Below are 13,783 nucleotides of genomic sequence, written 5' to 3' on the forward strand. Positions count from 1 at the left end.
ACCGATCTAAAATTCAGATTTCGGGTTGTGCACTGCTATGCTAAATCTTAGAAAAATCATAACTTCCTCATACGAATTCAGATTTGGGCGTTCTTTTTATCGATGTTCATAGTTTAACATATTCTATGAATTTCGTTTAGAGTGCTAAGGCTAAATCTCGCTCTATCGTAAACTCACTATTTACGCTTCCTGGTATCGTGTCGGTTCTTTTGCGAAACTTCGACGGGTCATAACTTCTTCGTTATAACTCGGATTTCGACGCTCTTTATATGTACGGAAACCTTGTAACATATACTAAAACTTGGTTGATATTATTTATTCTTAATAATCTTTTGTCGAAAAGTCGTTTTTGACCCCTATTGCCTCTAAATTGACTAGCCCGGATCTACGGGCGTTACAATTATCTCCCCCTTAGGATGATTACGTCCCGGAATCATCAACGAAACAGGATTTTATAATGACTCCATACGTTATCTCTTCATCCTAGGTAATAACTGTAACTTCTATGTTGCTTCGAACGAGTATCTAACTCTTGGACTCCTTGACTGCAGGAAGTGCTCGGTCTTGCACCTGCTCGTTAGACTTTCAATCATGACCTTCGTGTCACAATCTCAATCCTCACTGGATACGAACTTAAGATAAGTTCTTTTATTACTATAATGGACTGATGTGTCATATTCTAATGACCTATCATCATATGTTGCAACGCTTAAACTCAGGTCTCTTAGAGTCAAATCCAAGAACAGACTACCTTCCTTCATGTTCAAATGGGATATAATCACATCTTAAAAGGTAGCATTTTTAGCTACAAGCAGCTATCGCGATACCTCTACTGATCGCTTTGATTATCTTTTATTTCAATCTTTCGGCTTAAGTCAGATGCTACATCGAACTTGGTTCTTTGAACCACATAACATACTCATCGTAGTCGGACTCAATTTGATATGACCACTAGGGTCGGAATAACAATCATCTTCTTAGTCATTACCGAAACGATGGTAACGACATACTTGAATAAAACGAAATCGATTACTAGTTTCTTGGTAACCTTGTGACTTTCCCTGATCCAAGCGTGAGTCCTGTGCTTCCAGTAGTATAGGCCTCTACTACCATTCACACCTACTCATACTCGTCTCAATTATTGTCATACAGTTCTCCAAGTTATTATCACAAAAACAATTTTAACACAAATGTGTCCAAACAATCATATAATTTTCCCTAGACTCTACTAGGACTTCTTCCACGTGTATCTTCAATCATCAATTCTGCTTCAACTCGGTTGGTGATGGAAATGTCAGACGATGGGATAACTTCATGGATTATACCAAAAATCTTTCTTTCTACTAATCGAACATGTACTTCTCCCGTACTAGACGTATTATTTATTAGACGCATTCTAAAGGCAAGATATCACTCTTACGATATCTTCCGATAGGTATCATTCACTATCGTAAGCCTTCTCATTTCCTCATTTACTCAATTCACTACCGGTCTTCACCATGATGTTCTGCACACCAGAGCAGCCGTTTGGTGTATCTAGACGAGAATAAAGATAAAGGAAGATTTAGACGTGTATCCCTCCCTATTACCTCAAAAAATTATATGTCAGTTCTAATATCGTAATTAAACGTTTAGAAATCTGAACACATAAAATTTCCAGATCCGGTCGGCAACAGACCATAGATCCGATCAAACGATAGCATAAAGCTTCCCAAATCATTTAGCAAATAAAAGCATTTTAGGCATCTTTCCTAATTAAGCTAGTGCTTGTGTCTATTCAGGTGTACTTCCTAAAATATATTAGACACACTCCTCACGATCATCGCTTAGCATTCTAAGTTTAAGTCTAGAAATAAATCATTATTCCTAGTTCGCTTAAACTAATGCTCTGATAGCATTTGTAACATCCCCCTCTGGCACGTATCACAATATTGTCCGCTTTGGGCCACTCGGCACGAGGACTTCCCAGGGGGTCACCCATCCTGGTACTACTCCCGCCCGAGCACGCTTAACTGCAGAGTTCTTATGGGATCTGCTGCCCTCACGGCTTTAAAACGCGTTGTGTTAGGGAAGGTATCCACAACCCTTATAAGGAATCCTTAGTTCTCCTTCCCAGCCGATGTGGGATCAGATCTAACCCACTTTCACCCCCCATTATAGGGTTCGACGTCCCCGTCGAACACATCGACCCGTGCCCTGGCTCTGATACCATTTGTAACATCCCCCTCTGGCACGTATCACAATATTGTCCGCTTTAGGCCACTCGGCACGAGGACTTCCCAGGGGGTCACCCATCTAGGTACTACTCCCGCCCGAGCACGCTTATGTCACACCCCAAAACCGGAACGGCGGAAACGTTCTGGGGTGGATGACGTCATGTCAAGTATCACAACACATGCATTATAGTAATCAATTGCATTAATAGTAATAGTTTTACATGGTTTACATACAATACATCAAAGTAATACAAGTAAGTATAATAGGTACAACATGGTACTAAGCTATCTTCATCAACAGCTCCGGGGACGTACCTGTCTAAAGCTGACCTGAGAATACAAGTTATTTGAAAAACGAGTATCAGCATTTTTACAAATGCTGGTGAGTTCATAAGTATTTAGTGTCATTTTATTCAAATAACTTTATTAAAAGTGGTAGTTCTAGAGTATCCATTACATTAGTGTCTTTTCCAGAAAATCCTATATTTTCTCTAATAAAAGCAGTCTTCTACCAAGACTGGACAGAGTTATGTGGTAAAAAGTAGTTTTCCCTTAATCGCTATCACTATCAAATACAGAATTTGATTTATTAAAGAAAGCAGGAGAAATCAGGGAAAATAACATATGCCTCAGCAGTGAAGATTGTTGACTAAGGCAAGAGGAATCATAGACTCCAGGAGAGTATCGAACGAACGACACGCCTGGCTCAGTCTAACAAAAGAGACACAGACCCCAGACGGTACCAAATGAAAGGTACGGCTAGCAAGGTCTAAAAATAGAGGATACAGACCCCAGACAGTATCAAATGAAAGATACAGCTAGCAAGGTCTAAAACAAAGAATATAGACCCCAGACGGTGTCAAATGAAAGATGCAGCTAGTAAGGTCTAAAAATAGTGTGACTCTGAGAGTGGGTTTTCAGCATATAGTGTAAAGTACAGTGTAAAATACAGTGTGAAATATTGTTACCTTAAGGCCATGAATTATAAGGTAACCTGGGATACTCGTAACCATACTAACCGACACCAGAGTACCTGACGCCCTACAAGCGTCTATAAAATGTGACATTTGTCACCCCTTGGCTTGGTAGGCCGTGGACTGTAGCTAGCAGTCAGGGTGCGGGGGTGTCGATCCCGTATAGATCTATACACACAATGTCCGCTCTCCCTACAGGAGACTCTGGTTACCAACTAGACGACGAAGAAGGCCGTGTCCCGAAGATGCATCCCAAATAGTGGGTAGTGGGTTTCCAATATAAGTGTTGAACTAGAGGTAGAGGCTCATAACTGAACTGACTTGAGTAAACCTATATGTCTATGCTTGTGTACATGATATATAACTAATGAATCAAACGACCTTCGGACGGACATCCGATCCCACCAGACCACATCTCAACGAAGAAAAGGAAATAGGGCGAACAAGCCTTCCTAAGTCCTTCAACCATTATTTATATGCATCTATACAAGCATAGGCATACATCCAACTACGTTTGAGTGTGTAACAAGTGGAAAACGTATTGTGAAGTATAACCAAATCGTGATGTATAACCGAATCGTGAAGTATAAGCGTACAGTGTGGAATAACCGAATCGTGAAGTATAATTGTACAGTGTGGAATAACCGAATCGTGAAGTATAAGTGTACAGTGTGGAATAATCGAATCGTGAAGTATAAGCGAACAGTGTGGAATAACCGAGTCGTGAAGTATAAGCATTACCAAATATAAGTGTATCACGAAGTGGAAGCATTATCGAGTAGGATTTTAAACTAAGTAAAAGCGAAGCAGCGGTATCTAACAAGTAAAAGTAAAAGTATACGACATGAAAGAGAACTTTGATCAAAACCTTGGAAAAACCTTTATACTTAAGAAAATCACAACCTGGTATTTTTTGGTAAAATAAGTTGTAACCCTCTTAGAAACTCTTTGGAAACCTTTCATAAACCAGTTTAAAAATGAACTTTGGTAAAACAGTATAAGTAAAAGATTTGAATAAGTGAAAACATTTTAGAAAATCATTTATAGCGTCATACTCGGTAAAACAGTTTACAGTGTGGTAAATCCTTGTGCATGCGGGTTATCAATCACATGTGATTGATATGATAACTGGCATGTTTAACTTGTATCCCCCCTATAAAACATGTAAAAACATTTAAAAGGTTCATTCAGGGGTATGAACTCACCTGGTGTAAATGGATCCGACAGGGGTGCCAGTTGGGTGCTCGGTGTCAAGTAAAGACTTGGACACACTTAGTGACCTATTTAACATATGATAACATATGTTCACATACAATTAGTACATTTAATACTAATTAAACAAGTATACGCACTCTAAGGAGCGGAAAACACTTTGGTTAAATGTTTGGGGTGTCCCAGGTAACATCTAAGGGTGTAAATGACTAGGATAAGGAGTTTACTCTCCAAGAGTAAACTCTTAAGAGAGATTTTGGCCTTAAACACCCCATACCCATGAGTTTAGGGCCATAAACTCATGGAGGAGGTTTTTGAGTGTTAAATGGCCTACTAAAAATTAAGGGATGATGCTAGGTTTTGTTCTTGGGTAATAGAAAGGGACTAATTCAAACATATGGGTTATTTGATGAGTTCACGGAAGTAAACTATGAGTTTACGGCCATAAACTCTCACCCACACAATCATAAATTGTTTTGAAGGCCAAAGGTAAAGCATAATTGGTTCAACTCATTTTTACAAGTCAAGGGGTGAGTTTGGGGCACCTTTTAACCCCTTTGTAGGAGTTTACGGCCCAGGTACCCTTCCATGAGGGGTTTACGGCCGTAAGCTCCTTATGGAGTTGTTTTAATTAAGTTTAAAGTCCCAACTTGTTGGTGGTTGATTCTAGAATTTAATCCAAGGCCATTGGGGGTGTTGAGGTCATTTCTAACACTCAAACATGAGTTTACTCCCCATGAAGAGGAGTTTACGGCCCAAGCATGTTCTTGGGCAGTAAACTCATGTTTACTCTTCAAAAAATCGTTTCAAGGTGTTCTAAGTCCGAATATGTAAGCCTAAAAGTCATATCTAAGCCTTAGGGGCAATTTGGAGGGGTTTTGGGGCTTAAACCCCCCCCCCATTAAATGGTGTTCACGGTCCAAGAGTGTTCTTGGGCCGTAAACACATCATTTTGTCCCTAATTTATGTTTTAAACTCGAATTTGCAGGCTAGATAAGCTATATAACAAGTTAGGATAGTTTACCTACTCGTTTGGGGCTCGAAACGGACGATTTTTGGCTCGGGAAAAAGTTGTAGAGAGAGAGAGAGAGAGTAAAAAGGGTGAAATGAAGTTTACTCTCCCTTATATAGGGGTTGGAGTTGAAGCTCAGTGGGAATCTACCCGATACTGCCGTTAAACGGGGCTTTTGGTCGCACCCGATTTAGTGGTCGTAATAAAATTTAACCTTTTCCCAAAAATTAATATGGAAATGTAGCTTAAGTGTTTTTACTTATCTTATTACGACGAATAACGACATAAGAATACAAATAAATAAAACATTTATTTATTTGAAGACCTCTTATTAACGGAACTTTTATACAGTGGAATATTCCGTCAACGGAAACGGGGTAATGTAACGGAATGAACTTTGGGTTGTCACAGCTTAACTGCAGAGTTCTTATGGGATCTGCTGCCCTCACGGCTTTAAAACGCGTTGTCTTATGGGATCTACTACCTCCTTGAACAACAGGTAGAATCTGTCTGAAATCTCCTCCAAAAACAATCGCTTTCCCTCCAAATGGAATTTTTGAGTTGCTAGACTTATCGAACTTACATACATCTTTTAGAGCTCGATCTAAAGCTTCAAATGCATGCTTGTGGACCATAGGTGCTTCCTCCCAGATAATCAATGAGCTTTTTCTTACTAATCTGCCGAGTTCGCTATCAGGCGGTATCGTACAAACAGAATCCTCCATAAGATTCAATGGAATTATAAACCGAGATTGTGTTGTACCTCCAGGCAATAATGACGATGCAATATCACTTGAAGCAACATTTAAAACTATATCACCTTTATATCTAATTGTTGTAATTATCGTCTTCCAAAGAAAGGTTTTGCCTGTTCCACCATATCCATACACAAAAAAACACCTCCTTTCTTATCATTGACTGTAGTCATGATATCAATAAAAATATTTCGATGCTCGTTTGTTAATGCATGAAACATTCGATCAAACTCTTTCTTTGAGATGGGTATGTCATAGTCTAGCTCCTCCATGATAAGGCGGTTTGTTGAAGAAGAGACTATATCAGAATCAGGGTAAGGCATTTTGTTATAATTTTTAAGATTGGTGTTGTTACGAAATAAAATCTGTTTGATCTCAAACAAAGTCTGGTTTTTAAGTTGATCCTCATTGAGTGTTAAATCTGTAAAAATTATGAATATGTAAAAAACAATATAATATTAAAAACATTAATTTTTATAAACAAAATTTTATCCTGCATATTGAAAATATATAATATTCGTTTTTACAAATAATGGTATAAAATTATAATACCTGGAGACTTTAATCTACGTTGCTGGTTGTAAAGAATACCATCTGACAAGTGTTGCATGTATTTTCCCAAACAAACTCTGGTCTACCCAAACTGTCAGACATTAACATCGTAGCAAATAAGAAATGCAGATAAAAACCAGTTCCTGAATGACTTGCTTCCTTAATTGCTTCGACATATTCTTTGTCGTCATCTAAGAGGCCCAAAGCATAACATGCATCTCGAAAAGTAGGAAATTCTTCACCATTTACCGTACAAATTTCTTCAAATGATTTTGGACCTTTCACTTTATTTAAAAGAATTCTTAGGAAATATATTTCACCAAGTTTAGGTGAAACAGAGTGAATCCTTCCTATTGAACGTCCAATTTTCCTTGGCTTCCACAACCTATCATTAGGTTTCCAAACGAACTTTGTCGGAAATTCAACATATGTAAGTTTTCGTGCATCTTTATTAATTTTATTACATTCCATCCAAGATGTAAACATAGAAGCAGCAACTGAAGGTTGTTCAAGAACATCGTCAATATCATCGTCTGCAGCATATATGACTTGTTGTTGATCAGGAAGATGAAAAGGTAGTCGCATCACAGAAGGATATCGGTAATGAACATCATATTTAAATATTCGCCATGATGCTTCACATGCAGATAAATATCTACAATCATAATAATCTTTTATTTCATCCACAACCTTTTTTTTGATGAGAATCAGTGTTGATGTCAACAGCAACTGTAGCTCTATCTGGACCTTTGTTTATATATTTAAACATATACTTTATAGAAAATCCTTGATTGCACAATTCAACATTAATATGTGCCAGATATCTTTTCAACAGATATTTGTTATATGGAACAACATTTCTATTGTCTAACTTGACACCTGATTTTTCGACAAAGTATCCATTGTTTCTTCTCATATATAAGGGATAACCGTTGATATCAACTGAAGAATGATTACATAATTGCTTTGGAAAATTTTTCGAACATTTCCTATCAACCATGCATGGGTAATTCATATTTTCAGCTCCACAAGGAACATGTATCATGAATTCATTTACAAGTGAATACAACTCTAGCTCTTCATTGATATTTGGAATCTCCGCGGAAATTATCGGATCAATATATTCAACAGTAGGCTGCTTGGAGTCAGCATGCATAAATAGACAAATATGACTATGTGGCAAACCTCTTTTTTGAAATTCAATTGTATAGACAACTGCAAATTAAATTTACAAAAAAGATATGATTAGTAGTGAATGAATTATATTTGCAAATAATAAATAATGTTAAGAAACGAAAAAAGAATTAAATTTTTTTTTGTATTAAACAACAACTTTCAATACCTACTTGAACGATGTCGAAAATTTTATTTTCCCGTATGTCTTTAATAAAAGCATCAAGCTTTATTTTGAATATCCTACATAAGATATCAGGTCTATCTTTTAGATGCAATGAAGTGTTACGAAGAAACCTTTTAACTTCAGGCCATTTTGGGTTACATGTAAAGGTTATGAAGAAATCAGAATATCCAAACCATTTACAGAAGGACATGGCGTCAAGGTAGTTTTGCATCATATAACGCGCACCGCCAGTGAATGAGGTAGGTAAGATAACATGTTGTCCGACGTTGGATATATCTCTATTCCCAAGGTCTTGTTGATTACGTAAAATCTCATAAGACTCGCGTCTAAGAATTTGTTGTTTGCACCTTATGAAATGTAATCTCTCACTTTCAATCGTAGTATAAGCGTCTACCAAAAACTGTTGGAACAACCTTTTTGAATTAAGAATTAGTGAAAAATATTGATCCTTGTCCTGTATTCTATAAGAAAAAAATTCTCTCATTGTACAGTTGGGCCGCTTGCTGTTGCTTGAAGATGTAATACCTCGATGTGGTATGTCAACTCTGTAACCATCATCACCATATGGAAACAGTAGTGGATATTGAAGAGGAAGGTATGATGGATGTAATTCACTAATACGCCGTAGAGAACCAGATGAAGTTTGAACAACAATATCTCTATTATCAATTGAATCACCAATATCTCCAACGATCAAAGCTACTACCTCAGAAGCAGACGGTAGGTTGTATGTCCTTCCATCTTGGTCCCTTCTTTCAATAATTCTCAACTTGATATCAGCACGAGGATTTTCATTAAAACAATCTCTAACCATCCTATAAGATTGAACCAAGACATAATTTGAATCTAACATCAACTTCAAATCTTGTATAATATCATCATCAAGGACAGAAGAATTTGATGTAGATCGTTGATTTTCTCCACATCAATTAAAATTAATAGATAAACATAAGATAAATAAAGAAAGTTATACTGATCAATAAGATATATATTAATGTGATAATATTGAAAAGTGTACCCCAAGCATGTTTGTCTATTTGCGATTTCATTATCAGTATCGTATATGTACAACTGAGAGAATTTTGGTTTAAATCCCTGATTTGGTAAAAGGCTTCCGATACTATGATAATTTTGACCACTAAGTCTAAAAATGTATGGAACATTGCCTCTATTGATTGAGGAATCAATTTTGCCACCCATCGACGTAAAAGAAAACATAGAATTGTAAGAACGAATGTTCTTCATGAAATGTTTGCTTTTAGAATCTCCATATCTAAAAAGAATTTCATAACTTGGAGGTGCATTCTTTAACTCTGAAAGTTCAACTTTGCCATAACCACAACATAGAGAATAATTTTCATTATCCTTTTTTCTACATTTGATAGATTCATCTTTCCATAATTTTGCAAAACATGTTTGGCATACAACATTCTGATAACCATGATCCAAATAATCTGTGAATTAAGGTTTACATAAAAAAGTTAATAATGTAAGTTTAGATAATTGAAAATGATTGGATAAACAATTGTAAATTTTATACTTTTAAAAATTTACCTTTTGATATACCGTTGTATATGTTTTGATTACTTTGACCATCGTTGTTGTCTTGATCGGATGTCAAACCAATTATTGGAATAGGAGATAAATTTGCCCTTTTTTGTTTTTATCACGATTAGGATTGGTTGACATGACTGAAGATGATCTCTTTGTTACTGTAGATGAGTTGTTTGATGTGTCACCATTTGGAAATACAGACTATTGTCGAATACTTGGTAACGGTGATTGAAAATTGTTATTTGAAATATCCAACGCTAGGGAAAAAAGATTAAAAATATGCATTGTTAAATATCATAGAATAAAAATATATACTATTAGATGAAATGGTAAAATAAATGACTTACCATTGGAAATGTTAGATAACGGAGTTCTAACATTTAAATGTGAAGGACGATTTTGTAACATTGATTGTTTTGACATGTTTGCAGTTGATTTAGATGAGGTTATGTTTTTATTTCGATGAACAACTCGGTTGATTTGTCTGTAAAAAAATGTTAATGAGAAATGAGTCAATATTTAATATGAAATAAAAAGTTTTATTTTATATATTTAAACAAACATAAAAATTTTAAGAGCAATCAAGTATGTTACTGTTTGAATCCAATCCGATGTTTGGTAATGGTGTTTGAAAACTATTATTGGAAATATTCATGACTGGGAAAAGAAGTTTGAAGGTATACAATATTAAATATGATACAATGACAATATATGGATTATAAAATAAAAATATATATGAGATACCATTGGAAATGTTAGATAACGGAGTTCTAAAATATAAATATGAAGGTGTTTGTAACATTGGTTGTTTTGACATATTCCCATTTGACATAGATGTGCATACGTTTTTCTTTCGATTGACCACTCCTTTGAATTTTTCTGTATAAAAATCATTATAAGAAATGGATAAATTATAAATAATAGTGTAATTGTTTGAAGGATAGAAAGAAAGTGTAAAAACAATGATGTATGTTACCGTTTGAATCCAAGCCGATGTTTGTTGACGGTGACTGAAAACTATTATTGGAAATATCCATGACTGAGATAAGAAAATTGAAGGTAAACAATATTATATATGATACAATAAGATTGTCGATTATAAAATTAAATTAAACAAATAAATGACTTACCATTGGAAATGTTAGATAAAGGAGTTCTAACATTTAAATGTGAAGGATGATTTTGTAACATTGATTTTTTTGAAACATTGGCACTTGATGTAGATGTGGATACGTTTTTACTTCGATGGACAACTCCTTTAAATTTGTATTGAGAAAAAAAAATAATAAAAATTATTAAAAAAAATAAAATTTAAATAATATTACAAATCGATAAATAATATATGAATATTAATATTGATAAATACATATTACTTTAAAAAAGCATTTCAAATTAATTACTTTTATATTTAATTGATAAAAAAAATTGTACAAACAATTAGGTAGGTAATCTTTTCATTTCATTTTCAAAAGATGTCACATAGACGAAATTGAATGGATTTATTTGGTCATACCTTTTTTTTATTGTCCAAGTATAACTTTCTTATTCTTCTTTTTTCTCTAGCATAAACATGATAGATGTTTCTATCTGAATCTGCATAAGCATATATATATATATATATATATATATATATATATATATATATATATATATATATATATATATAAAGAGAGAGAGAGAGAGAAAGAGAGAAAGAGAGAGAGAGAGAGAGAGAGAGAGAGAGAGACATAAAATAGTTATAATTGAGATTAAAAAAATTTATAAAGAAAGTAATAACAAATTTATTGAACGTACCGTTAGAACCCGGGTTACTAACATTTGTAGAACATAGAATTCGATCAAATGATGTAGTGTACATCAGTATATGTTTTGTATTATTAAGATATAAATTATTTAATTTTATCTTCTTATTAGTCTTATAAACATCCATGTTAATTGTTAGTATCTGAAATATAAGAAAAATAAGAGAAAATATATTAATGGTAATTTTTGTTGAGTGAATATTACCATTATGTCCTTGGGTTATTAATAATTATAACACTTCAATCACAAACTGAATCAATGCAACACAAACATTAAGATTGTACTATAATAAATAAAGAAACTACAAACATTAAGATTGTACTATAATAAATAAAAAAAACTACAAATTTGGTGTATACAAACATAGTTAAAAAATTCAGAAAATTGAAAATCAATATAATTGGAGTATATTTAATAGTTAAAAAAATGCTAATATAGAACCACAGAGACAAATTCGGCATTTACAATTAAAAACCCATATCCTCTAATAAAATAGACATAAAGGGTAATAATGGTATTTTACTAATATAAAGATAAACAACAACAGCAGCAATTAAAAAATCGTATAACATGATCAAATATAAATAAAGGGTAAAAAGGGTATTATTCCAAAAAAAAACCTGTAATCACTTGTCACTAATAATGAATTACATTCAAATTTCAAATTAATTCAATTTCTATTACAAACTTTTTCAAAATTTGTGTAAAACATGACTGGAAAGCCCTTGTACTGTAATATACTACAAACCTGTACATTTTCAGAATTTATTTTGCCTTTATTTTGTTTATATTTCAGATTCATTGAGGGATTACACAAAGAAAGTTAAAAGTACAATCAAAACCAATACGAATAGAAATAAAAATTTATATTTATGTTTTTTAATTTCGGGGGCATTTCTGTCACGTTTTATAGAAATACATTCTTGTTTCTGTTTTTTGTTATATTTTTTCTACTTTATTATTAGTTGATTGTATTTTGTATTACTTGACTGGTAGGTACTATTTTGAAATAAGGTACTATTGTTGAAGGGTATAATGGTAATTTATGGGTTGAAATTGTGGTATAAATGAAAATGTTACATTTTATATGGACTAGAGAAACAATATTTACAAAAATAATTTTTTTTTTACATAAATACAATTTTTTTCACTGTCATTAGTTGACGAATCACTAAGTAAAAGAAAAATTGGTTCGTCTCATGTTTCTTCATCAACCCATCTCTGAAAAACTTTTTCAAAATTTGTGTAAAACATGACAGAAAAGCCCTTGTACTGTAATATACTACAAGCCTGTACATTTTCAAAATTTATTTTGCCTTTATTTTGTTTATATTTCAGATTCATTGAGGGATTACACAAAGAAAGCTAAAAGTACAATCAAAACCAATACGAATAGAAATAAAAATTTATATTTCTGTTTTTTGAGTTCGGGGGCATTTCTGTCACGTTTTATAGAAATACATTCTAGTTTCTGTTTTTTGTTATATTTTTTCTGCTTTATTATTAGTTGATTGTATTTTGTATTACTTGACTGGTAGGTACTATTTTGAAATAAGGTACTATTGCTGAAGGGTATAATGGTAATTTATGGGTTGAAATTGTGGTATAAATGAAAATATTACATCTTATTTGGACTGGAGAAACAATTTTCACATAAATAATTTTTTTTTTGTTTTTTTACAGAAATACAATTTTTTTACTGTCATTAGTTGACGAATCACCAAGTAAAAAAAAAATTTGGTTCGTCTCATGTTTCTTCATCAACCCATCTCTGAAAAACTTTTTCAAAATTTGTGTAAAACATGACAGAAAAGCCCTTGTACTATAATATACTACAAACCTGTACATTTTCAGAATTTATTTTGCCTTTATTTTGTTTATATTTCAGATTCATTGAGGGATTACACAAAGAAAGCTAAAAGTACAATCAAAACCAATACGAATAGAAATAAAAATTTATATTTCTGTTTTTTGAGTTTGGGGGCATTTCTGTCACGTTTTATAGAAATACATTTTTTATCTGTTTTTTTGTTATATTTTTTCTTCTTTTATTATTAGTTGATTGTATTTTGCATTACTTGACTGGTAGGTACTATTTTGAATTAAGGGGCATTTCTGTCATGTTTGACAGAATTACATATTTGTCATTGATTTGAACTGGTTTACACCTAAAACATATTAATTAAAGGGAAGTAAGATATGATGTACGCTTAAACAGAACCATTTTTAGTTGTTAATATTACTAAATACGAAATTTTCATTTTTGCATTACCCTACTACTATTTACTTAGCGTTAACCTTTAATTCCATGTCTCTTAATATGTTCATCCATCTTTTAGTCATGT

At 33.3% G+C, this 13,783-nt stretch overlaps 1 protein-coding gene across 1 annotated transcript; it reads right to left on the bottom strand.

The window, feature by feature from the left end:
* Positions 1–6,255: 6,255 nt before the first annotated feature.
* Positions 6,256–10,672, bottom strand: LOC145051803 (uncharacterized). The gene is made up of 8 exons (XM_078999630.1): positions 10,612–10,672; positions 10,436–10,514; positions 9,983–10,119; positions 9,100–9,535; positions 8,064–8,896; positions 7,495–7,936; positions 6,859–7,376; positions 6,256–6,590 (listed from the first exon to the last, which is right to left on the bottom strand). Exons 1-8 carry the CDS (start codon positions 10,670–10,672, stop codon positions 6,256–6,258), a joined length of 2,841 nt encoding a protein of 946 aa, XP_078855756.1.
* Between the last annotated feature and the right edge of the window lie 3,111 nt (positions 10,673–13,783).

Source organism: Lactuca serriola, chromosome 1 (assembly GCF_051521515.1).
Source record: "Lactuca serriola cultivar US96UC23 chromosome 1, Lser_US96UC23_V15, whole genome shotgun sequence".
In the NCBI taxonomy this organism is placed as follows: Eukaryota; Viridiplantae; Streptophyta; class Magnoliopsida; order Asterales; family Asteraceae; genus Lactuca; species Lactuca serriola.